General features: G+C 39.0%; 2 protein-coding genes and 1 pseudogene across 5 annotated transcripts; all 3 read right to left on the bottom strand.

The window, feature by feature from the left end:
* LOC121258854 overlaps positions 1 to 27,377 on the bottom strand; it is a 78,205-nt pseudogene that overhangs the window by 7,068 nt on the left and 43,760 nt on the right.
* LOC121257744 lies at positions 1,154 to 14,573 on the bottom strand. The gene is made up of 3 exons (XM_041158937.1): positions 14,563 to 14,573; positions 7,083 to 7,086; positions 1,154 to 2,050 (listed from the first exon to the last, which is right to left on the bottom strand). Exon 3 carries the CDS (start codon positions 1,939 to 1,941, stop codon positions 1,369 to 1,371), a length of 573 nt encoding a protein of 190 aa, XP_041014871.1. The 5' UTR covers positions 1,942 to 2,050; positions 7,083 to 7,086; positions 14,563 to 14,573; the 3' UTR covers positions 1,154 to 1,368.
* On the bottom strand, positions 13,848 to 18,277 carry LOC121257743. 4 transcript variants are annotated; one of them, XM_041158934.1, is made up of 4 exons: positions 18,018 to 18,277; positions 16,799 to 17,705; positions 14,153 to 14,379; positions 13,848 to 13,954 (listed from the first exon to the last, which is right to left on the bottom strand). In XM_041158934.1, the coding sequence occupies exons 2-4, from the start codon at positions 17,337 to 17,339 to the stop codon at positions 13,916 to 13,918; spliced, it is 807 nt and encodes a 268-aa protein (XP_041014868.1). In that variant the 5' UTR covers positions 17,340 to 17,705; positions 18,018 to 18,277; the 3' UTR covers positions 13,848 to 13,915. The 4 variants fall into 4 exon arrangements, 3 of the variants coding, with proteins under 3 accessions (XP_041014868.1, XP_041014869.1, XP_041014870.1); XR_005939275.1 differs by lacking the exons at positions 13,848 to 13,954; positions 14,153 to 14,379 and adding exons at positions 14,977 to 15,172; positions 15,404 to 16,115; positions 16,557 to 16,595 and having other exon boundaries at positions 16,880 to 18,277; XM_041158935.1 differs by lacking the exons at positions 13,848 to 13,954; positions 14,153 to 14,379 and adding an exon at positions 15,025 to 15,172 and having other exon boundaries at positions 16,880 to 18,277.

Here is a 27,377-nt window from a genome sequence, read left to right on the forward strand (position 1 = left end):
ACGAGAAACCTTATTCATGCCGCCCCTGAAATACCAACCGTCTCGCTTGGGAAGCGGATTTGATCGCAAATTAGACTTCCCAACCACCCCATTGGCCACCTTAAAACCATCTCGCTGACCCTCAAAACTACAGTGAACCGCAGGAAATTGAGGCAATTTCTTCGAAACCTCCAAAAAGGATCCTTTATTTCCCGAAACAAAGTTGCAATAAAGGGTGCACTTTGTTTTTCACTGTTATCCACTCCCGAAACAAAGGAAGAAGCAACAACTTGTGTTAGCATTGTGGCAAACCTCAACCATCCCTCACCCTTCATACCTTCAACGATTGCAATGAATCAATGCCTCACCTCATTCTGTACTAAAAAAGTGTCAAAACACGACCATAGTTATTATAGCATCACTGGGCCAAGAGAGCCTAATTCCCATTCCTCCATATTTTGTAAAACACTGTTGAGCCAGTTGGCGCATCACATGCAACTGCCACCTTTGCAACCGTTCCATAGTAATGATATCGACAGTGAAGAACTTGGTGACCTTGCAACTTCTGTCTGTAATCTACCACCTTTGACCACTTTCACGTTGGAATTCAAAGATCTTTGAATTGAATTAGGTAGGTTTGGGGCATGGGATGAGACATAAAATTCTCATCCCATTTCATTTTATTTCATCCCATCTTATTCCCAAACATAATTCAAATACAAAATTTTCAAACTAATCATTACAACTTTTCAAATAAAAAATAAAAAACAATTCTAACTTTTTCAAATCCCAAACAAAAATAATATTATAAAATTATATTGTTACAATATTTTAACTTTATAATATTTTTTATTCAATTTTTTTTGTCCTTTCCCAAAACTCAAAAAATACTTAACTCAAACTATCTCACTACTATTCAGAAACTATCTTACTACTATTCACAAAATTCTCATCTCATCTTACTCCCCAAACCAGCCCTCGACTCGTAACCATCACAAAAGAAATTAAACCAAACACTGATAGAAAGATAGGGAAAGTAGCTTTAGTGGTTAATCTATTATAATTCTCCAGGGGCTCCCCATGGTGGAATGGTAGTTTGATCATAGTTGCTCAGAGTTGGGATGTTGGTGTCTTCACAGGATTCTTCAACCTTCTATATTCTTTTTTTTTTTTTATAAGTAAAAATATTGTATATATCAAAAGGAGAAACCAAGTACACTGAATGTATACAAGAAAACACATTGCCCAAAATGACCCAACAAGCCCCTAATGACCCAAAAAGCCCATAAAAAAACCAACCCAAAGTACATCAGACCCGACCCCAATCCTTGTTTCCCATAGAACTAAAACTCTACCCGAACACCAACCCCAACACCTTGATTCTCGTCTTCACAATACCTTCCCTTTAGACTTCCCTCTAGTTGAACTACCACCCTTAGCGTCGTAGTTGATTGTCGAAAAGAGACGCTGTAACTCCCTGCTTTTCTTGAAGCTTGATTTGATTTCAAGTGTGCGGCTTGGCTCGATCACAGTAATTAGTTCGTTAAATTGGTCTTCACATCCTCCATGTGAAATTTCCACGAACGACTGAATCTCGTTAACTTTAGGCAGAATCCAATCCGCTATTGGAGGAAGAGAGACCAGGGGAGCCACAATATCCCCATCAACCTGCACTCTCGACTCTAGACATTCATCTACACAAGGCACCAACGCCAAACCTATTGGTTCTCCAGTAACTCCATTGGTTCTCTCCAATGGTATCGGGGTCCCCATTGGAGATTCCGGGGTGACAACAAGTCCCTTCACCTCTGGGGTGATAGTAGATCCTACATCTCCTTCAGACCTCGGCAGTACACCTTTTTCCTTCAACTCTGACGAGGGAGCCATAGTTTCTTCAGGGACCAATGGTGTAATACCGACTATCGATTTATCCTGTGTTACATGAGGCGAATGACATTCCATTACTGATGTCTCTACGCCAATACCCGATGTAGAGCTCACTTCAAATAACCCAGATTTCCTTTTGACCTGCCATACTCTCCTGGATCTGGTTATAAGGACAGGGCCGAATCTTATCTTCCGTTTTCCTTTTTCTAATTTTAAAGGATGCGGGCCTATCATGTTCTGAGAAGGGGAGTTCATTGTTCAGTCATTCTATAAGGCACCTATGAGAGTAGCCTTTGTTTTTTTAGCTAGAATAATCGTGTGATAAATTGGTCAAGCATGTGAAAAAAGAGTGGGGAATCGGTATACCACCTTTTACTCCATTGTGGTTTTCTTTTATGACAGGGGAACCACCCCACAATAGAGTCCTTAAAACTCACCAATGAACCTAAACCCCTTGGACACTAGCACAACAACTCACCGCCATGGCCTCCCCCTTAAATTGCAGTTTGATCCCAGGAAAATCGAACCTATGACATGGGGCTCATGCACAAAGGTTCGTCCTTACTACTTGGGCTACCAACAGTTGGGTTTGTTGAAAGAGTAAGGCAGTGGTGGTCATCATATCAACTTTAGGGTACCCCTAGTTTTATCCTTGTCGGTAAATTGAGAATGTTGAAAAGAGATTTGAAGTTGTGGAACAGGCAATCTTTTGGTAATCTAAGGGAAATTAAGAAAGGTAAGTTGATGGAGATTTAGGCCTCGTTTGTTTTCAGAAAACATCACATCTCATCTCATCTCATCTCACCTCATCATTACAACTTTTTCAAATCCCCACACAAAATAAAATAAATAATTCAACTTTTTCAAATCGCAAAACAAAAATAATATTAAAAAATATATTATAATAATATTTTATTCAACTTTTTAACTTTAATATCATCTCATCTCATCTCTTAAAACAAACGAGCCCTCAGGAACTTGAGAGGCTCCAAGAGACCAGACCTCTCACCGCGGATGAAGTAGCTCAGAAGATTCTGTTGGATGCAGAGTTAGAGAGAATTATCTTATCTGAAGAGACTTCTTGGTGGCAAAAGTCAAGAGCATTGTGGCTCAGGGAGGGTGACCGAAGCACGAAGTTCTTCCATCGAGTAGCAAATTCTCATAGGAGAAACAACAATATAGAGATGATGAAAATTGTAGGTGTCGAGTGTAGAGAAGAATATGCTATTCGAGACCATATAGTTGGCTTTTATGAGCAACTCCTAACTGAACCTGCGAATTGGAGACCTTCTCTAGATGGCTTGGCTTTTGACTCTATTGGACCGAGTGATGTGTCGCGGTTGGAGAGGGCCTTTGAGGAAGAGGAGGTTGTTGAAGTAGTGAGGAAAATGGCTAAAGACAAGGCACCAGGTCTGGATGGGTTCTCTATGGGTTTCTTCCAAGACTGCTGGGATGTTGTGAAGGAAGACATCATGAAGGTGTTTCAAGAACTCTTCGTAGTGGGAAAATTTGAGAGGAGTCTAAATACTACAATCCTTGCACTAATTCCAAAGAAGGTGGGGGCAAACGAGGCAACGAAGTTCCATCCCATTAGCTTGGTGAGTGGAGTTTACAAGATCATCTCCAAAGTCTTAGCAAACTGGTTAAGTGAGGTGGTGGGGAAGATCATTACCAAGCCCCAAAATGCCTTTATAAAAGGTAGGCAAATCCTAGATGCGGTACTTATTGCTCATGAATGTCTTGATAGCAGAATGAAAGAAGGCACAATAGGGATCATTTGCAAACTAGATATGGAAAAGGCGTACGATCGTGTCAATTGGAATTTCCTTCTCTATCTTCTTGGGAGATGTGGTTTTGGAGAGAGGTGGAGAACATGGATCCGTTGGTGTATTTCAACGGCAAAATTTTCTGTCTTGATTAATGGTAGTCCAATGGGTTTCTTCCATAGTACACGTGGTCTAAGACAAGGAGATCCGTTATCTCCTTTGTTGTTTGTTATTGTGATGGAAGGGTTAGGCAGGATGATTTCGGCTGTGGCACATAATGGCTTTATGGAGGGCTTCTCAGTGGGAACCCCGGATAGGGGGATCATGGATATTTCTCACTTATTGTTTGCAGATGATACTCTTGTGTTTTGCAAACCAGATTTGAGTCAGGTGCATGCGCTAAAGGCATTGTTGTTGTGTTTCGAAACAGTTTCTGGGTTAAAAGTGAATTTCGACAAATCCGAATAGATACCAATTGGAGTGGTGCCAAATCTTGACAGCTGGCCAATACGTTGGGTTGTAAGATAGCCTCTCTCCCCTTGACGTATCTGGGACTTCCGTTGGGGGCAAGAGCACGGTCACTCTCGTTATGGGAGCCAGTGATTGCTAAGATCGAAAAGAGATTAGCAAGTTGGAAAATGATGTATTTGTCGAAAGGTGGTAGGCTCACTGTGATAAAGAGTACACTTTCTAACTTACCAACCTATTTTCTCTCATTATTTCCTATACCAGCTAGTGTGGCGCACAAAATCGAAAAACTTCAACGCGATTTTTTGTGGGGCGGTTTGGGAGAGGAGTTTAAATTTCACTTGGTCAAGTGAGAGACAGTATGTCGTCCTACATCCAACGGTGGCTTGGGCATTAGAAATGTAAAGACCTTCAATCAGGCGTTACTTGGCAAGTGGCTTTGGAGATATGGGAAGGAACCCAATGCCTTGTGGAGAGGGGTGATTGGGTGCAAATATGAAGACGAATGGGGGGGGGGGGGTTGGAGCACCAAAGAAGTTAGAGGTACTAATGGAGTGGGCCTGTGGAAACATATTAGAAGAGGTTGGGGGTTTTTCTTAGACACACTTGTCTTTAGTTGGGTGATGGGTCCATGATTAAATTCTAGAAAGATATATGGTGTGGCGATAATGCTTTACAAGACCGTTTTCCCTCACTATTCCATATTGCTTGTGCTAAAGAGGCTTCAGTGGCGGATGTAATTGGGATGGTGGGTAGTCAAGTTCATTGGGATATCAGCTTTTATAGGGCAACACAAGACTGGGAGATGGACAGTTTTGTTGATTTTTACAGCCTCTTGTATTCTGTGAAGCCAAGTAATCAACATGCTGACGGTTTGGGGTGGTTACCCTCTCGGAGAAGTGTTTTTTCGGTCCGTTCATATTATAAGGCTCTCACCCAAGAGCCTAATACTCAGTTTCCGTGGAGACTGCTTTAGAAGCACAAGGCGTCTCTCAAAGCTGCTTTCTTTGTGTGGACAACAGCATTGGGCAAGATACTCACTACCGATAATTTGAGGAATCGGAGGGTTATCATAGTAGATTGGTGTTGTATGTGCAGGGGAGGGGGAGAGTCGGTAGATCATCTCCTATTGCATTGTGAGATTGCAAGGGCTTTATGGCATGAGGTATTGAGCAAAGTAGAGATGGCTTGGGTGATGCCGGAGAATGTGGTGGCAACACTTGCCAACTGGCCAAACATTGGAGGAATGAATCAGATCAAAGCAGTTTGGAGGATGATTCCAATATGTATCATGTGGTGCTTGTGGCAAGAACTTAATGCGCGGACGTTTGAAGACAAGGAGAGAACGTTAGAGGAATTGTTAGCATTATTTTATAGCACACTTTGTATCTGGGCCATTGCTATTGACTTTAATGGCATGGCCCTTCATGATTTTCTTGTCTCTCTAGCGTCCTCTTAGTCAGGGCTTCCTTTGTATATACTGGGCTAGGCCTATTCTTTGAGCAATATAGTTTTCTTACTTATCAAAAAAATAGTTGGGTTTGTGGAAATGTCTAGAAGGAAATTGCATCTTTTCCAAATGGAGAGGGTTATAGAGTAGTCCACATACCATAGAAGAATGGAAGATGATACTTATTTTCCTAACTTAATACAACTGGAGAGAAAGGAATGACATGTAGTTTGAGGATTGCAATAGGATGTTGGATGAGCTTAAAATTTAGAAAATTTTGTTGAACATAGTTTGGGGGTCAGGAAATTTCATTTAATCAAATGGGATAAGTCTGCACTCCTTTGTCTTGTAGTGGTTTGGGGGTCAGGAAATTGAGAACCTTTAACAAGGCTCTTCTTGGTAAATGGCTATGTAGGTATCATCAGGAAGGGGACGCTCTTTGGAGAAGTATCATCGATACAAAATACAGGAGCATTTGGGGGGATTGGTGCTCTAATGCAGTAAGAGGGGCCCACGGAGTGGGGGTTTGGAAATTCATTCGGAAAGGATGGGAGGACATACTCCACAAGTCCAGTTTTGAGGTGGGAAGGGGTACACGAATCAGATTTTGGCATGATATTTGGTGTGGTGATGCGGCCTTGAAAAACGCTTTCCCCTCTCTTTATTGGATTGCGTCAGACAAAGAAGCTTCCGTGGCTGATAATATGAGTATCACTGCTGATTCTCAGCACTGGTCCGTGAGTTTTTCTAGAGCTGCACAGGGTTGGGAGGTGAATGACATTGCTAACTTTTACAATGTATTATATATGCTGAAAGTGCAGCCAGGAAGAGAGGACAAGCTACTATGGACACACCAGGGAACAAGAAATTTTTAGTCCGCTCTTATTACAAGGTATTCACGGTTAACCCCTCCAATGCCTTCCCTTGGAAGAGCATTTGGAGGAACAATGCTCCCCTCAAAGTAGCTTTCTTTGGCTGGTTGGCATCCCACGGGAAATCATTGACCATTGATAAGCTAAAAAGCACGGCTTCTACTTAACAGACTGGTGCTTCATGTGTAAACACAGCAGTGAGTCAACAGACCACCTGCTTCTCCATTGCGAAGTAGTAAAAACTCTATGGGATGACATCTTCACTAGGCTCGGTATAGCATGGGTTATGCCTAGGAGGGTGTCGGATTTATTGTGGTATTGGAGAGGGATTCGGGGTCCTCGTAATATTGCAGTTGTTTGGAAGATGGTGCCCCTATGTTTAATGGGGTGTACATGAATCGAAAGAAATGGTCAATGTTTTGAAAATAGGGAACATTCCCTGGATGGTTTTAGGGCCTTCTTCTATCACACATTGTTGCTTTGGGCTTCATCCATAATATGGAATGGAGTGAGCTTTAATGACTTTTATGCTACTTTTCGTAGCGGATAGTTTGTAATGAGGCTTTTTTCTTGTATACTTCCTGTATACTTGAGCATTGCCTATTTATGTAGATCAATAAAACTTCTTACTTATAAAAATAAATAAATAAATAAATGGACAGAGCTTCATGATTTTCTTGCCTCTTTTCCTATTTCTAATTAGGTGATCCTCTTGTATACTACTTGTGTATGTGGACTATGCGTTTCAAGTTTCTAATAATTTTTATAATAAGTAGAATTTCTTAACAAATACTTGATTAGCTTTTTTTTATAAGTAAAAATACTTAATTACCTTTAAAAAAGGAATTAGGATACACCAATTAAAACATTAAGAGAAAGCACAAGAATAAACCTTATGCGATTCAAGGATGCAATCGCACGAAGGGCACTGCAGATCATGTCTTCATTTCGATCAACTTCTTGCTTTACAGCTTCTTACTTTGGCTTAAAATTTATAGTCTTCTGCAGAGGATCGACCAACGAGTCCAACACTAAAGGATACAAACCTAACACTGAATAAGAATGTTCGGAGCTCAGCTAAATCTTAGTAAAGCAAAACCAACAAAATCACTAACCTGCAAGTACAGCAGATGGGCACTTATCCGCAAGTTTCGAGAGGATAAGGTGACAAGGCATTTTAACATCATAATGATCTGGAAAGGTCAAGATCCAAATTAGTTCTGAAAGCAATAGAAACCATAAAGAACATAATGTACCATTCAGTGTTCAGATAAGCATCAACAACAACAAAAGTAACTCTTGCTATTTAGTCACAAATACATATTTGTCAACTATGGACTGAATGACAACATATAAGAATATTCTTCTAAAAAAATGTACTTAGAAACAAATCAAAGAGAAGAGTACTTCGAAAAAGGTAGACCAATAATCATTTGAAGCACAACCTTCAATACAATACACAAACTTATCTAATTAGAAGAAAACATTCACACATATGCCTTGTGAAAAGGAACTGATTCCATACAAATGAATTCATGAAATCAGGGTTTTATCTTATTTAAAAGATACAGAACTATATTTTTTATAAGTATAAATATATTAATATCAATAGGCATAACTAAGTACACTGGGTGTATACAAGAGAGAATGCCTAGCCCATAACCAAGTTACTAACTTCTATTTAAAGAGAAAAATGAATTTGAGTATAGACACATGACTAACCCCATGATCTGATAATATAGCAGAAAAAAAAGGATTCGCACAAATGGGTTCCTCAACTTTTTCTTTATTTTTGGGGGTAGATGGTATAAAATGAACCCAAAATATTTTCTCCATCTTTAAACAATTTTAAAATAGAATATATTGAAAACCCAAATATAATTCCAGCATAGTGTGGGTCCACGAGCAGCACTACATAATTTTCAAAGCATGAAGCTTTCCTCCTATGAAGTAATATCATCAACTATAATACTATAAAATCATTAGAGCCACATCATCCACTTCTCTTTTGGTTTGTTTAACACGTACCTTCTTGTCTTGCCAACTTCTGCGTTTCTACTTCGGCACAATGAATAAATCTTGGTTTTTCTCTTCACTCAAACTAATTTGTTAGGTTTCTCAGCATAACATAGAGTAAGAGGAAGAAAGATCAAGTTGATCAATCAAAGTTCTAAAGATCAACATGCTAACTAGGAGTGTAATCGATCTGGTTTGTCGGTCTTGGAGGGAGATTTTGGACCGGGACTCATTCTTTCTGTCCACCAATATTGGAGACCGGATTGGACCGCTTTTTATTAGTCCGGTCGGTCTTAACCAGGTGTTTCGGTCTGGGCCATTAGATTTGGGCCACTTTTTTCCCTTTTTGTTCAAGTTTTTGTCAAAAAAATTGTATAAAATGATATTAGAAAAAATTAAGTGTCCTAGTCTAAGTTGTCCAACTAAGTATATACTTAACTACTTACAGTATTTGAATTAAGTGTAATAAATTAATAATGTTACTAGTATGTGTATTCATCAATGTCTAATCGTAATGGATGGGACCTGTTTTCATGATTCTTTGTTACTTTTACCAGTTCTTAGCTTGTGATTAGGTGTTTTCTCATGTGTATACTTGGACTATGCCTACTTACATGGTTTTAATAAATTTCTTTTTACCGGTCCTATTTTTTACGCCCCTAATGCTAACATTGCTAACCACCCCACCTATCAAAAAAAGGTTTCATCTATTGTATAATACCTCAATATATACTAACTTAGTTACAAAGTATTTTTCATGAACTAAGTTACTCATGCACATTGCACAGATTTACAAATAGTTCAGCTTAAAACTCACCATCCAGACCAGATTTGAGGTAGGGAACAATAAAAGATGATGGATTCACTTGATCAAGACAAGTATCCAGCAATGTGTCCACACATTCAAAAGCGGCCTTTCTCAACTCTAATCCATCATCCACAATGTGCTTGAAAGGACCGAGATCAACTGTCCTTATCAATTCTTGCTGCACCAGGAATTAGAAAGCAGAACATCAGAAAAATAGATTTAATACTGGTGAACATAAAAAAGGAAGGAACTAAGGGCATTAAAAAAGCAGGAGCAGAGAATAGAGCAGCAGACTATTCCACATAACAAAGGCACAAAAAGTCCGGCTACAAAAATAAATTTGCTCATACGTGTACACATGAGAGCTAGATAATTACCCAGAAGTTCTCTCCTGAACACATATTTATCAAGAGTAATTTTGCACACGGTACCGTGGGGTACTTTGGCTATGCCTAATTAGTAAAATCAAGGAGACAAAATACAAATAATAAAACAAGAAGCATTAGTAAAAGATTTACCAAAAGTATCTGACCTCTAGTTGATTGACTATCTCCAGTCATATGAATTATTAAAAAATATTCTAATATCGAACTAAAATCCACACTTGTTATGACCAATACATTGACAGGCCTAATCAAGGACACTGCCAAGAGAATCTATTTAGTAAACTTTCTCAAAGAAGAAGTGAATATTCAAATAAAGCTCAGAAATAATTCACACTGACGCTAAATAATGGCAAATAAACATAATAATTCACACTCTGAAGCTAAACTACCATTTTTTATCAGTTAAAAAGCTAGCGTTAAAACATTGGAATGGTATGATGATGTGAACAGTATAATTTATAACGGCAATGTATCAGCTTCACATGCTAATCCAGCAAGTAAGTACCAAGCCAAGTCATAGAGACTAGGAGAAAAAACACTTATCATTTCCATCATATCATATGCAGGGGCATTTTACAACAAATATAGTTCAGATGAAGAAAGACATCCATTCACTATGATTATTGTCAAAACCTCATATTACCTTAACAATTGTCTGATCATAAAGAAGTGGCAATAATTCAGGAAGAAGCCCCTTAACGAGGTTTGGCTTATTGTGAGCAAATGTACTTAAAGCCAACACAGCTGCACGCCTAACGTGCTGCATGTCCAGAATAAATCAGTAATCATAAGGTCAAAAAGCCCACAGTAACCCACTACCACCCATCTTCCCACAAACCCAGACAGAAGACAATGAAAGTAAGGTATAAGACAGTTCAAATAGGAACAGTGAGATCTCAAGGTGTGAACTTACTCTGTCATGGTCCTTGATAAGCATCAAGAATGATGAGATCTCAGGGTATATAATCTCATCTATGTTTTCAGGTCGCTCAACAATAGAATATTTCACCGCAATGACAACTGTGGCTCTAATGAATGCCGCTGGACTAGTTGTTTGTACCTATAGGATTTTTCTATGAGTAAGATAAAGGGTTTATTAATTTTAAAGAGGATGAAACCCCAGTGCAAAGGATGTATACATGAAACCACAAACCTTTCAAAAGGGAATTAAGAATAAAAAACGAAGATCTACACCCTACCAAAAACAAATATAGAATATTCATTATAAAGCAGGAGACAGAGCAGACAAATAATGTGCTGAGATACCTTAAGTGCAGGAACAAGTTTTGTGGGTTCAATAAGTGCAATTTTCCCCAGACACTCAGCCACAACATTGCGAACACCCTCTTCCTCACTTTCACAGTGGTTAAATTGTAATTTAAGAATCTTCTCAACACTAGAATCATGGAATTCTGCTTTATCAACGGTCTGTCTTACTATAACCTGCGAGATGGGATAGAGGGAAATTAATTCATTGTTGAATAAAATCCAGCTCTAAGATAGAATGCTAGTTCAAGAGCAAATACCTCCTTCAAGGAATGAAGCAAAAGATATTGTTTCTTCTGTTGATTATCAATTTGATCCAAGATAAAAGGCAAATACTTGGATAGATTTCCAACAGCAATATTGCCAAGAGCATAGGAAGCAGCAGACTTTATCTCTTCGAACAGAGATTGAAAGGACTCAATAACAATATTCTCTATGTGAGCATGGGAGCTTAGATCTTTCCTTCTTGCAATTTCCCCAAGACATAGCAAGGCGAGGTGTTGCTTAGCCTAAAAGGCAATAACGTTAGAGACTGTAATTGGCAGAACATAAAAAGATAGAGATTAGTCTCACGTTATTAAACCAGATAATGTGTTTGTGTGTGTGTGTGTGTGAGAGAGAGAGAGAGAGAGGCAAAGAGAAGCAAAGGAAAAATTTTCTTCAAAATTTTCTTGGGGAGGAGGATTAGCAAGGCCACCAGATTACCAAAATACTTCAATGAAGTAAATTGTTAAAATGAAATTACATTTGATAGGATCGGGCATTGTCATACCCAAGAACCCAAGGGTATCAATAACTCCAAAATTTTACTTTCTATTAATTTTCTTGAGTGGCTCAATTTATTTGTGTTACTAACTACTTTTATTGGCTGATTGACTATGATAACTTATAATTAGTTGATGCTTTTATGATGCGGTTTAACAAAATTGTATTGATTGGCAAGTGTAGAAACTTGCCACAAATTTGAGCTTAAACGGTTTAAGAAACTTTCCTAATCTGAATAAAGATGTCTTGATGATTCTATACCCATTAAACGAGATTGCCGACTTGGTTTTTTTTTTTTTTTGTTTTTTTGATAGGTAAAAAGATTGCCGACTTAGTTAGAATGTTAGGAACCTTCCTTGTCTAAGTAAGGAAGGAAAACCTGCTGAAAACAGGTTTTGGGAAAGATTAAAAAACATCCTTATCTGTCACCAAGGCTACCAGCGACAGTACCACAGCCTCTGCCAACTCCAATTTTGGGAAGTTCTGCAACCAAAAAGAGAGGAACCTTTCTAGAAACTTGATCAGCCTGCTGGAGAATTTCCTGGAATTTAGGAAGATTTTGTCTGAGCAAAACTCAAGGGAAGGCAACTCAAATGTACTAAAGCTGCCAAATTTCGAAATCCTGAACCCCTCAAGTGTACCACCCGTTCCAGCCCTTTTTACCCTAAAGCTCTCATAACAAATGAAGAGAAAGTTAGGGAAGCCAGTCCCAAGTCTGCCAGCCCTCTGTAAAGCTCTTCCCTTTGCTATTTTTCCCCAAAACTCAAGAGAGAGTGCTGGAAAAACACCTCACAGACCTATTACAATCTTGGGTTAAAAAATATTCGAAGTTTTTTTATGTTATTTATCATAAAAATTTGCAAAACAGCCACTAATCTCCCCTTACTGTAGTTGTCCAGCAGATAAGTTCTAAAGATCAAGACCGAATCTATTATACTTCCTAATCCCCCTTGCTGCCACCAGTTATGGTAAGAAAATTTGAAGTTCCCTACCAAAGTGTTGCTGTAATATTTATTACTTCCCTCTCCAGCAGCATGTGTTAACTCTAAATCTTTCTATCTTTTTCATCCAACAATGGTCCCTGCAGGTTGTAATAGGTGATTAGTCATATCTGTAGTGACAAGTTTAGCCCTAAACTGATTTTTGAAACCTCCCATCGCTGTCCAGATCCTAGACCGATACTGGGCAAGTATTCTCCATAGTTTCCTCTAGACTTTGATGGGATGAACCTAGGAAAACCTTTTTCTTCATGTTTCACCAACCCCATGACCACAAACTTGTAAAAAGGGGAAAGCTTCTGAGTCCACTGCTGCTGCCAAAGGAAACAAAACTGCCCTTTCCTTCTAATCATAACTCACAGCTGAGTTAGGCTTAGGTATGAACTTGGATAAACACTATGATAGACATGAGATAGATCGGTTATTGATCATATGGTTTGAAGTGTGTTTGATAACATTGGATGCAAAACAATTTTTAGGGCTCATCGGACTAGGGGAATTTCTCCTTGAACTACCCAAGGTACACTTGTGGGAAACTCCTTGCCGAGAGCCTATACACTAGGGGACTTTGTTCCGAACACCTGGTACCAATAAAAAAAAGCATGTTGTACCTAATGCGAAAAACTGGCTCCTTGCCAATATGATTTAAAAATATGTTTGAAACGAGTGATCACATTTACAAATACATGATTAATTATGAGCTCAGTGCATAACTTGTAAAAGATAGGTCAAACATGCATGATAGAATCTGTCAAATTGGTTTGAATGCCCTTTCCATAGGGTTTGCTTTCATTATATAGAAAAGATTTACATATTGATTGCCAGAATTCTAGCGCCTAAAAGCTATACAAGGTAAGTATTTCCAATCTTATTTACAGGCTAATTATCTGAAATATACAATCTAGATATGGAGGAAAAACATTCCTAAAATAGTACAAATCAAATCCCGCAACATCCCTCCCAAATTGATGCTGGTAGATCAAGAAGCATCAATTTGTCAACCAAGAACTAATGTCGGTGCCGAGAAAGAGCATTAGTGAATATGTCTGCAGTTTGATGTTCAGTTGAAATGTGAGGAAGAGTAATCACATGTTTGTCAAAGGATTCACGTATGGAATGACATTCAACTTCAATATGTTTTGTACGCTCATGGAAGACAGAATTAGCGGCAATTTGAATAGCACTAGTATTATCAGCATGAAGAGGAGTGGAATGAAGCTCAAGAAAACCAAGTTCACCCAAAAACCCACGAAGCTATGTGATCTCCGAGCATGCAGAAGACATAGCACGATACTCAGGCTTCGTTTGGTTCCTTAACTCCTCTCAACTCATCTCAACTCATCATTACAACTTTTTCAAATTCCAATACAAAATATAATAAACAATTCAACTTTTTCAAATTTCAAAATAATAATAATATTAAAAAATAATATTCTAACAATAATTTATCATCTCAACTCAACTCAACTCACTTCAACATCAAAAAGCAACCTCAGACTCAGTGGAGGACTTAGAAACTTTGTCTTGTTTCTTACTCTTCCAAGAAATGAGTGCATTGCCTAAAAACATGCACCAACTAGTAACAGAGCGACGAGTATCCACACATTCAGCCCAATCAACATCACTATACCCCACCAACTGTAAGGAAGATTCCTTAGAAAAGAACAACCCGCATGTAGAGGTGCCCTTCAGATATCGGATAATGTGGCGGACAGCGGCTAAGTGAAGATGTCGGGGGGCCCGCATAAATTGACTGACCTGCTGCACAGCAAAAGAAATGTCAGGACGAGTAATCGTCAAGTAGTTCAAACTCTCAACGAGTTGCCGATACAAGGATGGATCTGATAGAAGCTCGCCTTCCTCTTGACAAAACTTAAGATTTACCTCCAAGGGAGTAGAACGGAATTACCTAATTGGAGACCAGCCAATGAAATCACTTCCTATGTGTATTTGTGCTGGTGTAATAATGTACCAGTCGAAGTAATCTGCACCTCAAGGCCAAGAAAGTACTGCAGGGGACCAAGATCTTTCATGTGAAAAGAAGCCTTGAGATGCTGTTGTAATTGCTTAATTAACTTAGTATCAGAACCAGTAATCACAATGTCGTCAACATGTACTAGAAGCAATACAATTCCTGCAGAAGTCTTGCGAAGAAATAGAGAGGAATCAAACTGACTCTAAGTAAAGTGAAAAGCAAGCAGAGTAGAGCGAAATTTATCAAACCATGCACATGGAGCCTGTTTCAGTCCATACAAGGATCGGCGTAGCCGACAAACCTTTAGGGAAGGTGTAGCAAATATACTGGGAGGTGGAGACATATATATTTCTTCTTTCAAATCCCCATGTAAAAAAGCATTATTCATGTCCATCTGTCGGAGAGACCACCCCTACGACGCAGCAATGGCCAAGATAGTCTGTACAGTAGTCATTTTGGCAACAGGTGCAAATGTCTCTTCATAATCAATACCATACTCCTATCGGTTCCCAAATGCCACGAGACGGGCCTTATATCTGTCCAGTGAGCCATCAGACCGAAACTTGACTGAGTATACCCATTTACAACCAATAGGTTTGACACCAGAGGGACAAATCACAAGATCCCAAGTATAATTGTCTTGAAAAGCTTGGATTTCTTCTTGCATGGCCTGCTACCAACATGCTTGGGTGGCTACCTGAGTATAAGAGTGAGAAACAAAAATAGTGTCGAGAGTGCCAGTAAGCGAGGTATGAGGAAAACCATACCTATATAGTGGATGTATAACCCGGGTGGAGCGCCGAGGTATAGGAACCGCATAATCAGATGACAGAGCAGTGTCTGGAAGAGGCGTTGAAGGAGGAATTCTATGATACACTAAACCTGGTCTAAATCGCTCAATAAAAGAAGACACATCATCAAAAGCTGGTAAAAGAGTAATAGGAGAATCAGAAATAACCTGAGACTGAAAGAAATATTGATTTCGAAGAAAATCACATTTCGGGAGATCCAAAATTTGTTTGCATGAGCATCATAACAAATAAATCCTTTCTGAGTAGGGCTATATCCCATAAAAGCACACGTGACAGACTGGGCAGCAAGCTTGTGACGATCAACAGGTGGCAGATGAACAAAACAAACACACCAAAAGTATGAAAGGATTGATACTCAAGAGATATGCCAAATAATCGAAAATATGGAGAATCATAATTTAGAGTGGCAGTAGGCAAACGATTGATCAAATAAACAGCAGTAGATAAAGCTTCTACCTAGAACTTAGAAGGTACAGAAGAATCAATCAATAAAGTAAGAACAACATCTAAGAGATGAGGATTCTTATGCTCAGCAACTCCATTTTGTTGAGGGGTATAAGGACAAGAACGCTGAGAAATGATTCATTTTTGCTGAAGATAAGTCTGAAAGGAATGAGACATATATTCCCCCTGAGTCGGAGTGTAAGATTTTGATACAAGTACTGAACTATGTCTTGACAAACGTAACAAATTTTTGAAAAATAGAAAACACATTAGCTTTAGAACAGAGAAAATAAATCCAAGTAAATCTTCTATAATCATCGATAAACATCACAAAATAACGATATTGACCATGAAAAATAACAGGACTAACACCCTAAACATCATTATGCACAATCTCAAAGCAATGAGAAGCACGACTACCATGCGTAGGAAAAGGTAAAGTTTTACTTTTACCATGACGACAAGTAGCACAATCAAAAGATACAGGAGAAGAAGAAAATGAATCTTTATTGCCCAAAAAACCATGTTTCAAAAGATGAGTCAAGACAACAGAATTAGGATAACCCAATTTCTTATGCCAGACTTCATTATTATTGGCAATAGCCATACAAGCAAAAGAAACAACATTAGGAATAGAAAATTGTAAAGGAAATAGACATCCCACTTTAGGACCCTTCACGATCACCGTCCCCAATACCTGATCCTGCACAAGACAACCACCACGAGAGAAGGGAACATCACAGTTATTATCCACCAATTGTCCAACAAAAATCAAATTGGTAGATAATCCAGGAGAGACAAAAACATTTCGAAATGAAGAGCCCAAAGTACCAACAGCAGTAATAGGAAGTGTACTACCATCAGCAATCTGAATAGTCTGCGTGCCTCCATACTTACGAACACCACGGAGACCCGTCGTACTACCAGTCATATGATTTGACGCACCCGAATCAACAATCCAAGAAGAAGTGGAGTTAGGATCCGTACCTTGCAGGCCTAAAGCTGTAAAAGCAGACACAATCATCTGTTGGACCATGGCAGGTGTGAGAACAGATGAATTAGAGCTCACAATGGGGGGCGCAGAAGAAGATGAAGGCTGAACAACAGCTTGAAAGTCTTGGGATTGGCGATTCTGAGGCCGCACTTGATAGTCTTTGATGATATGGCCCTCCTTCTTGCAGTAGTTACAAACTTTCTTCAGACAGTTGCGAGCAATATGACCTAACTCCTTGCAACTGAAACACTGCAACTTGTTCCTCCCTCTCCCTTGAGTTGCATAGGCTACATTCACAGCCTCAGAAAAGACCTTATCAGAAGTCATACCCATCTGAGTGGATGACCGCTGTTCTTCACGCAATAAATCTCCCAAGCAAATATCCAAGGAAGGAACCGGATTACGGTTCAATAAATCGGCTCGAACAGGCTCAAATTCAGGTCGAAGTTCCATAAAAAACTGATTGCATTGACTCTTAGCATGAACCGCGTGAAGAGCCGCAAGTGCCGCGGTGGAACCTTAGCATGAACAATAGCAGAATACTCGCTCCAAAGATTAATAAAACCAGAATAAAATTACTCAATGGTCAAATTACCTTGAGTGTAATTGCTAATTTCCAACTCTAATTGGAATTTCCAAGCACTGTGGTCTTGGTGATAAATACGATGCAGGTAGTCCCACATAGCTTGAACTGTAGTAAAACAGTGAAGATTGGTGACAAGATAGGGCTCAATCGTCGCCAATAGATAGGAGATCACCTTAGCATCCTTGACCTCCCATTGGGCAAATTCCTTTTCATTAATGGGAACTCGAATAGAGCTATCAATATGATTGGATAATTCTTTCCCTTTCAAGAACATTTTAAATTTAAATGCCCACGGAGAAAAATTCTTTCCAGTAAATCTTACTATAGTATTTTCAATAGACATGATGAAAGCCCACTAAAAAATCAGCCCAAACAGTTAAAAAAAATAACAGCAAACCCAAATCAATTTAGTTCCAATTCCGAATGAAAAAGAGGCCCAAGCACTCAAGACAAATAAGAGAAAAGCCCATGGACAGAGTAAGTGGGTCGATAAAGAGTAAAAGAAAAGGTAAACAACCAAGCATAAAGACTCGACAGACTGATACCTGCCCAGCACCTAGCACAAACAGCAACAGACGTCGCCGATCACCTCGCCGCCACCACAGACGGAGCCGATGTGCCCACAGCGACCCAGCCACCATAAAGTGATTACCGAGAGAGAAAAGACAGCCTAGAACCAGAACAACGGCCACCAAGAGAAGGTTGAACACCACTCAACCACCACAGAAAACGTTGAACACCACCACAGAGGAGGTCGACTGCCACAGAACAGTAAACCCACAACGTGGTTCACCACAGAAAGGATCGACACACAAAGAGCAAGATGGAACTTGCCGAAACAGAGGAAAAAAAAAATTCTTCCCATCACACACGAAGGATTAAGACCACAGAGATGAATATCAGAGTAGGGGCTCTGGTACCATGTCAAATTGGTTTGAATGCCCTTTCCATAGGGTTTGCTTTCATTATATATAAAAGATTTACATATTGATTGCCAGAATTCTAGCACCTAAAAGCTATACAAGGTAAGTATTTCCAATCTTATTTACAGGCTAATTATCTGCTATATACAATCTAGATATTGAGGAAAAACATTCCTAAAATAGTACAAATCAAATCCCGTAACAGAATCCACTACAGGTGTGCCTCAGAGTAGCATGACAGCAGCTCGAGGATTGAAACCGTCTTTCCCTAGCACCTAAGTTAGGCCCTTAAGGCCATAGTTTAGGCCAAACAAGTCACCTTTCCATGACTAAAAATTAACATGACCTTCTCCCTATGTACTTCACAGCAGTTGTTTCACAGCCCACAGACACACTGTCACTTAACCATAACTTTAGGCTTGAAAGCTCAGTTTTGGAGCCCAGGAACAGGTGTAACCTTGAGGCCCAAAAGTGACAATGATGTCCACAACAGGCTGCTACCTTTAACAATATTATGAACACTTAATACCACCCTACTTCAAGGAAGGATATGCTGGAAATTAAAATTGGCTTAAGGCTGGATAAACAAGAACAGAAACTCTCGAAATCTAATGCATGGTCAAATGACCTTAGAAGGTTGGAAACCAAGGAAGGAAGGAATTGGCACAATAAGAGCATGAAAAACATGTCATATTAACACTGCATTTTTAGTAAGTCAACCTCCAAGCTTCTTGGAGAGGCATTTTGGGCAACTCTTTTTGCTCAGTAAACAAGATTTTATTAATCATAAGAATAGACAAGGGCCCAAGTATACGGGACACATACAAGAGCAATGCCTAAGCGTGCTAGTCTAGCATGGAAGATGGTTCCAATATGTTAGTGGTGGTGTATTTAGTGGGAGAGGAATGAAAGAAGCTTTGAAGATCAAGAGCAGTCATAGGATGAGCTTAGAAATTCCTTTTTCAATAATTTACTACATTGGTTGATTGTAATTGATTTTCATGGCATGACTTTTCATAAATTCCTTGTATCACTAAACTAACACGTTTAGGCATTGCTCTTGCATGTGTCCAGTATACTTGGGTTCCTGCTATTCTTATGATCAATAAAATTTTGTTTACTGATAAAAAAAAATAGTAAGTCAATCATATATGTGATTAGTGAATCATCCTTCAGATTTGTTCTATATATGAAGGCTTGTGTAGAAAGTTTCATGCATTGGAAACATATATGCAATGATGTAACTATTGTATGTTCTCCAAGTTGCTTTAGCAAACTTGTTCTTGTTCAAAGCTAAAGCAATAACCTTAGTACTATGATCATACCATTTTTTTATAAGTAATCAATTATATTAATAAGAATAGGCACAACCCAAGTACATAAGAAGGTATGCAAGAGGTAACACCTATCTAGGGGGAAGAAATGGAACCAAGAAAGTCATGAAAACCGAGACCATTACAATATACATTTATGGCCCATACAAATAAAGTTGTAACAAAAAGAGATCTAAGTTCCTCTAATGAGTGCTCCTTGTCTTCGAACGCTCAGTCATTTCACTCCTGCCATAAGTACCAAAAAATATAGATAGGAAACATCTTCCACACTGCTGTGATTTGTGGAATACCTCCTAGATTTGTCCAACTAGCAAAAGGCACAACCACTGTGGTTACCCAAACTAGCTCTAATCTGTAGCACACATCATCCCATAACGCTCTAGCAATCTCACAATGCAGTAGAAGATGATCTACAATCTCACACTTTTCTTGCACATGCAGCACCAATCTGCTATAATCACCCTGCATTTCCATAAGTTATCCATCGTCAAAATCTTACCCAGAAAAATTGTCCAAGCAAAAAATGCCGCTTTAGGAGGTGCCTTATTTTGCCAAATCCTTCTCTATGGAAACTGAGTGTTCTGCGACTGTGTGAGAAACTTATAGAAAGAGTAAACTGAGAATATACCTTTAACTATGGGTACCCACCACGTGTCAGCTCCTTGAGTGCTTAGTCTCATGGAGTACAAAAGACTAAAAAAGTCCTCAAAGCTATCAACTACCCAATCTTGGGCCACCCTACTGAAGTAAATGTTCCATTGGACTTGATCACTAGATATCACCATAAAATCAGCCACTAAAGCTTCTTTCTCACATGCAACCCGAAAAATTGAAGGGAATGAGTCCCTTAGGGCATTATTTCCACACCATAGGTCACTCTAGAATTTTATTCTAAAGTTATCTCCCAGCACGAATCCAGTATGATGAGTAAAAACCCCCCACCCACGTCCAATATGCTTCTAAACTCCCACTCTATAAGGCCCACTTACCTTTCTAGTGCACCAATCACCCCCCACAAACCTCCATATTTGCAGTCAATCACCGACTTCCATAAGGCTTCCAGTTCCATATTATATCACTACAACCGTTTCCCGAGTAAGGCTGGATTGAAAATCTTCATATTTCTAATTCCTAACCCACCCAAAGAGATAGGAGAGCATACCTTATCCCACTTGACCAAATGGAATTTGAAGTCATCCCCCACGTCGCTTGTAAGGAAATCAGGATAAGTTTCTCAATTCGAATCGCCACCCTTCCTAGAATTGGGAATAGAGATAAGAAATACGTTGGCAAATTAGACAAAGTACATTTGATTAAGGTGATCCTATCACCTTTCGACAAATGCAGTCTCTTCCAACCTACCAATCAAAGTTCAATCTTCTCAATCACTGTATCTCAAATTGATTTAGCCCTTGAGGTAGCTCCCAACGGAAGACCAAGATAATTCATGAGAATAAAGGAAACCTTACATCCAAGAGTATTAGTCAACTGCCGAATGTTGCGAACGTTACCAACTGGCACAAACTCTGATTTGTCAAAATTCACTTTCAAACTTGATGCCGCTTCAAAACAAAGTAGAAGAGCTCGAATATGGTTTTCTTTTGCCTAAAAAATATAGTGTATCATCTACAAACAAGCGAGAAATGCTAAGAGTTCCCCTATTGGGGTCACCAACCGAGAATCCAGCCACAAAGTCACTATTAACCAAAGTCGAGACCATTCTGCTAAGCACCTCTATAACAAAGACAGAGGAGTGGGGACAAATGATCCCCTTGTCTTAAGCCTCAAGAGCTATTAAAGAAGCCAACTGGATTTCCATTCACCAAAACTTAAAACTTTGTCATTGATAGGCACCATCTAATCCACGAGCACCACCTCTCCCCTAACCCACACCTCCCAAGCAAGTAAAGTAGGAACTCCCAGTTAACATGATCATAGGCCTTCTCCATATCCAACTTACATAGGATCCTTAGATTGCCAGATTTTAGTCCACTATCTAGGCATCCATTGGTGATGATAGGCAGACAAAGGATCCCCTTACAAATGTATTTTGGGGTTTTGTAATGATCTTCCTCAATACCTCCCCTAGGCGGTTTGCAAGCACCTTGAAAATGATCTTATACACCCCATTCACAAGACTAATGAGCCTATAATCCTTTACCTTTGATACCCCAATCTTCTTAGGAATCAGTGCAATGAAAGTGGTAATGAGGTTTTTCTCAAATTTTCCAACCGAGAACAATTCCTGAAACACCTTCATTAGATCCGCCTTCACCACATCCCAACATGATTGGAAGAATCCCATAGAAACCTTTGGACCAGGTGCTTTGTCTTTGACCATTCTCCTCACCACACCGTGAACCTTCGTCTCCTCAATGGGCCTTTCCAACCAAGAGACATTTTATGGCTCAATAGACTCAAAACGTAGTCCATCAAGCTTTGGCCACCATCCCACTTGCTCGGTAAGCAAGTGGTTGAAAAAATCAGCAACATGTTCTTGAATCATATGGGCCTTCGTACAAGCCACACCATCTATATTCAACATCTCAATTGTATTGGTTCTCCTACGAGAGTTAGTCAGTCTATGAAAAAACTTCGTACTTTGATCCCCTTCTTTCAACCACAATGCTCTTAATTTTTTGTGCCAAGAGATCTCCTCTAATAAGATAACCCTCTGTAATTCTGAGACCAACTTTGACTTCCAAGATAACTCTTCCAAGGAAAGAACCCGGCCCTCTTATATCCTCTCTAACTTCTATAGCTCCTCCAACATGGACTTCTTACAGTCACCAAAGGATTGAGTATTCCTAAGCTTTAAATCTATTTTTAAAGCCTTCAATTTACCTCAAAGATGAAGCTAGGGGTGCCATGAATCTGTCCAATCTAGACCACATATGGTTATTGGACCACGTGAATGCTCCACCCATGAGAGGGATGTCCACCAAGCTCAAGTAAAAAATACACTCCGAGAATTCTCTCATTGTTGGCTGCAGCCTACTTTCTCTTGAATGTTCACTTGGGAACCTTATAACATTAAAGTCACCACCAATGCACCATGGTAGGTCCCACCAACTATGTACTCCAGCTATTTCTTCCTATAAAAGTCTTTTGTCATTGTCCAAGTTCGGCTCATAAATACCAGCAAAAGCCCACAAGAAGTTGTTTTCCACACTCTTAAAGGAACATGCCACTGTGTACTCCCTTATGAATTCCTCCATTTTTGCCATCACTTAACTAGAACACCTCTTGAAGCTCCATCAAATGCAAGAAACAATTTTGGGCTTCATAAAGAAGGTGCTAGCCCCTTCCTTTTGGATCTTTCTCAACTTGAACTGCCCTAACAATTCAGAGACCACATTACTCTCTTTAAAGGAGACCGGTCATGCTTCGAGGGTTCATAGTGAGGGGATTGATGGAAGTGGTTTGCAGATCACGCCACAGAACTAGCTTGTCGCGATGCATAATTCCTTAAGGATATGGAAACCTAATTTGTTGAATTTAAGGCAGCGATAGCTTTTTTGTCTACGAAAATAGACCTGCTTTCAGCTGAAGGTAACAGGGTTGTAATGAACAAGACTAAGATAGGCCCGAATCCTTCAGATAAAGGACAACGGAAAATCAGAATTGGCCCTGTTCCTATACCCAGATCCAGAAGAGTATGGAGAGTCAAAAGGAAATCTGGGTTATTTGAAGTGGGTTCTATGTCGGGTATTGGTGTAGAGACATCTACAATGGAATGTCATTAGCCTCAGGTGACTTCTGTACTCGAAGAGACTATGGCTCCCATGTCAAAGTTGAAGGAAAATGGTGTCAGACCATTGGTGAAGGGACCCATTGAAGTTGCACATAAAGGATCACCAGAGGTAAAGGGACTTGATGTCATACCATTGGAGAGAACCAATGGAGTTGCTAAGGAGGTACGGGATTTAAATATGGATTTGGCGTTGGTGCAATTGGATACTGTGTCTAGGGATATCGTGGCTCCTTTGGTCTCTCTTCCTCCAATAGCGGATTGAATGCTGCTTAAAGTTAATGAGATTCAGCAGTTCGTGGGAATTTCACATGGAGGATGTGAAGACCAATTTAAAGAACTAATTACTGCAAGTGAGGCAAGCCACGTGCTTGAAACCAAATCAAGTTTTAAGAAAAGCAGGGAGTTACAACGTCTTTTTTCAGGACTCAACTATGACGCTAAGGGTGGTAGCTCATCTAGAGGGAAATCTAAAAGGAGGGCAATGTGAAGACGGGAAAACAAGGGGTTGGGTGTGGGTTTTTGGGTAGAATTTTAGTTCTATGGGAAGCAAGGGGTTGGGGTCGGGCTTGGTGTATTTTGAGTTATTTTTCACAGGCTTTTTGGGTTATTAGGTGTTTTCTATTATGGGCAAGGTGTTTTTTTGTATACATTCAGTGTACTTCATTACTCTTTTTGATATATATATATATAATATTTTTACTTACAAAAAAAAAAAAAAACTCCCTCTATTTTTTGGAACCTGATTTCTTGAACTGGCACAACCAACTTCAATGATAGTAAGCAAAGCCATAAATTGTTCCTCAAAACCCTCATGCTCCATCCCCACACAATATTGAATTTCCTTCACCCTATGTAGAATCCAATCAGAAACACTTGACCGACCTGGTAACATACAGTTTTAAGGGTATGGGCTCCCCGTCCCTAGTAGCCCACTGCGAATCCATTGGCATCCCCATCTCCTCCTCCGCAAAGAGAGTCTTGCAATCCCATTTAGAGAAGACTTGCATTGGGATTAGCATTCGTGAGGGCCCTTCATCGGCTCCCTCATCACTTCTAGCCACTATATACAGATCTCAACCCACGTCCTTCTGTTGTAGAGCCTTTGCCAGAAGGGATACTAGTGGAGATTTAGGTTTCATTTGGTTACGCAGTTCAGATGAGATGAGATGTTTTGTTAAAAGTTGAATAAAATATGTTAGAATATAATTTTTTAATATAATTTTTATTTTTATTTTGGGATTTGAAAAAGTTGAATTGTTCATTATATTTTGTGTGGGAGTTTGAAAAAGTTGTAATGATAAGATGAGATGAGATGAGATAGTTTTTGTGTATCCAAACTAGGCATTAATGGCAACCACTTCCCTACTTCTCGTCGGTGTTGTCTGGCTATGATGCGCCTGAGATCTAACGCTTGGTGGCAGGGAAACGTCTGAAGCCCTTTTAAAGACTATTGTCGTCGACTCCCCCACCGTCAAGGGTTCCTTGGCCAGTCGCGAAACAGTCAAAGCATTTTCCGGCGAGGTTCCAAGACTCGCCGATAGAGGGCCCTGGATCACCACCCTCTCATAAGTGCCCCTCCTTTGTTATGACTTATGCCTTTCCCTTCATTTACGAACTTACATAGTGCCTCCGCCGTCCTCCTCCATCTCTTCGGGTATGAAAATAAAACTACACCTGCTACCACCACCGTATTCCACTAGCGCCATGTAGCGACCGCGAGCATTTGAACACCGCTTCGCTATGAAGCTGCAATTTTCTTCCCTTGTTGTGGTGTAGAAGTCATTTTTTCTCCCTCCAGGCAATCCCCCAGTGTTTTAGCAAACCACTGAATTGTGGACAACCTTAGCCTCAACTTGTTCACCACCTTCCAGCTTTCTCTCTATAATAAGCATGAAGCTTCCATCCTCTGATAATGAAAAAACTTTCGATTCTATCACTGTGTTTTGAGAACACCATCATAATCAAACCTAACAACTCTACACTCGACTATAGTCTCGCCGTTTCAAACCATCAAACATCATTGGAGAGAAAAATTAACAATTTTCATCATAAGAGGTTTGGGATGACCACACCTCAATGAAACCTCTCCCAATAACATTTCCATCAACACACCTATATATAAAATCCATAAAAGAAAAGCAAAGAATCGAATTAAGGAACCAAGCAAAAAAACTTGGGAAAAGAAAGTGTAAGCTTATTTAGTGGGATACAATACCTTCAGTTGTACAAGACATTCACTTCCTCCATCCAAAGTATAACAACATTAGGCATTAAGTTCCAGAAGTATAACAACATTAAGCCATCTAATTGCTAAAAGTGACAGACCCCTATTGATAAATGAAAATGAGAGACTTTTCCTTATGATCATACTTTTCTTGAGTACAGTAAAATGTTCTATCTTTGAAGAAAGTATGTTTAATTTATATATATGATATCATAGTACTGATGAAAAAAATATTAAGATATCATAGTCCAGGTCATTGTAAGCCCTTTCATTTTATAAGTGATCATAAATTTAATTGATAGAAGAATAGACATAACCCAGGTACATAGGAAATATACAAGAGAAACCATTGACTAGAACTTACAGCCGATAGAAGGAACTCATGAACACTTAGGCCTCGTTTGTTTTCAAGAAACATCTCATCTTATCTCATCTCATCTCATTTCATCATTATAACTTTCTCAAATCCCCACACAAAATAAAATAAACAATTCAACTTTTTCAATTTCAAAACAAAAATAATATTAAAAAATATATTCTAACAATATTTTATTTAACTTTTTAACTTTAATCTCATCTCATCTCATCTAATCTCTGAAAACAAACGAGCCCTTAGTCCATTAAAATCTAGATGTTATGATATGGCATGATCTGATGCAAGTGAACTGTGAATGTTATCATATGATTCAATTTATTCCACGAAAAGCTATGCAAATGTTGACATGAAATTGATATGAAAGTTATGAGACCCAGTTAATCCACATATTATGAAATGTCATGAAAAGCTTATAAGGTCGAGAATAAATATAGTGAATGAAATAAATGATAATATGTTGGCCATATGTACTTGGCTTCGCCTTTTTAATAAAATTCTTATTTACTAATAAAAACAAATATTTTGGCCATATGAGAAGCTTAGAACCAAAGAAAAGCCATTGCTGGGTCTGCAAGCCATGCTAAAGGACATTTTTGCGAATTCATGAAGGTCGGTCCACCTTAGCCATATTCATAAAGCAGTACAGCAGTCACCTACGTGGCCATAGGCTATGGGACCAATGCACAGCCTTACACAAGGGTTCATGTGTGTTGGCATAAAAAAAGTAAAAAAAAAACATAATAAATATGTGGTTGATAATGTTGGTAATTACTGGATATGCTACATGCCTGCTGATATGCTTATTTATTAATTGTTGGATGGTGCTATGCACTTGCTAATATGTATGGTTGTTTAATATACAATTCTAACACAGTTTCTAAATTATGGATTTAGTTTGATTATTATTATTATTATTATTATTATTATTATTATTATTATTATTATAATTAGTATTATTATTATTATTATTATTAAAAATATATTTTTAAGATTATCATTTTACTCCATCGGGATTTTTCCGCTCTCCACACCCCACATATCTCTCGGGTGATATCCTAATTTAAAAGCCTCCTAATTTGTAGCCGACGTGATTTACACGCATCAAAACCTTCACTTATATATATATATATATATATATATATATATATCCCCTCTATTTTCTACAACCTTCACATAAGCACAACAATATTCTCACGGTCAGACCCTACCGAGGATGAGACCCTCCCTTGACTCCTCGGTAGAAACTACCATATCAAGCCACAAATTTCTATCATCAACATTCACAGAAGACATT

Source organism: Juglans microcarpa x Juglans regia, chromosome 3S (genome assembly GCF_004785595.1).
Source record: "Juglans microcarpa x Juglans regia isolate MS1-56 chromosome 3S, Jm3101_v1.0, whole genome shotgun sequence".
Lineage (NCBI taxonomy): Eukaryota > Viridiplantae > Streptophyta > Magnoliopsida > Fagales > Juglandaceae > Juglans > Juglans microcarpa x Juglans regia.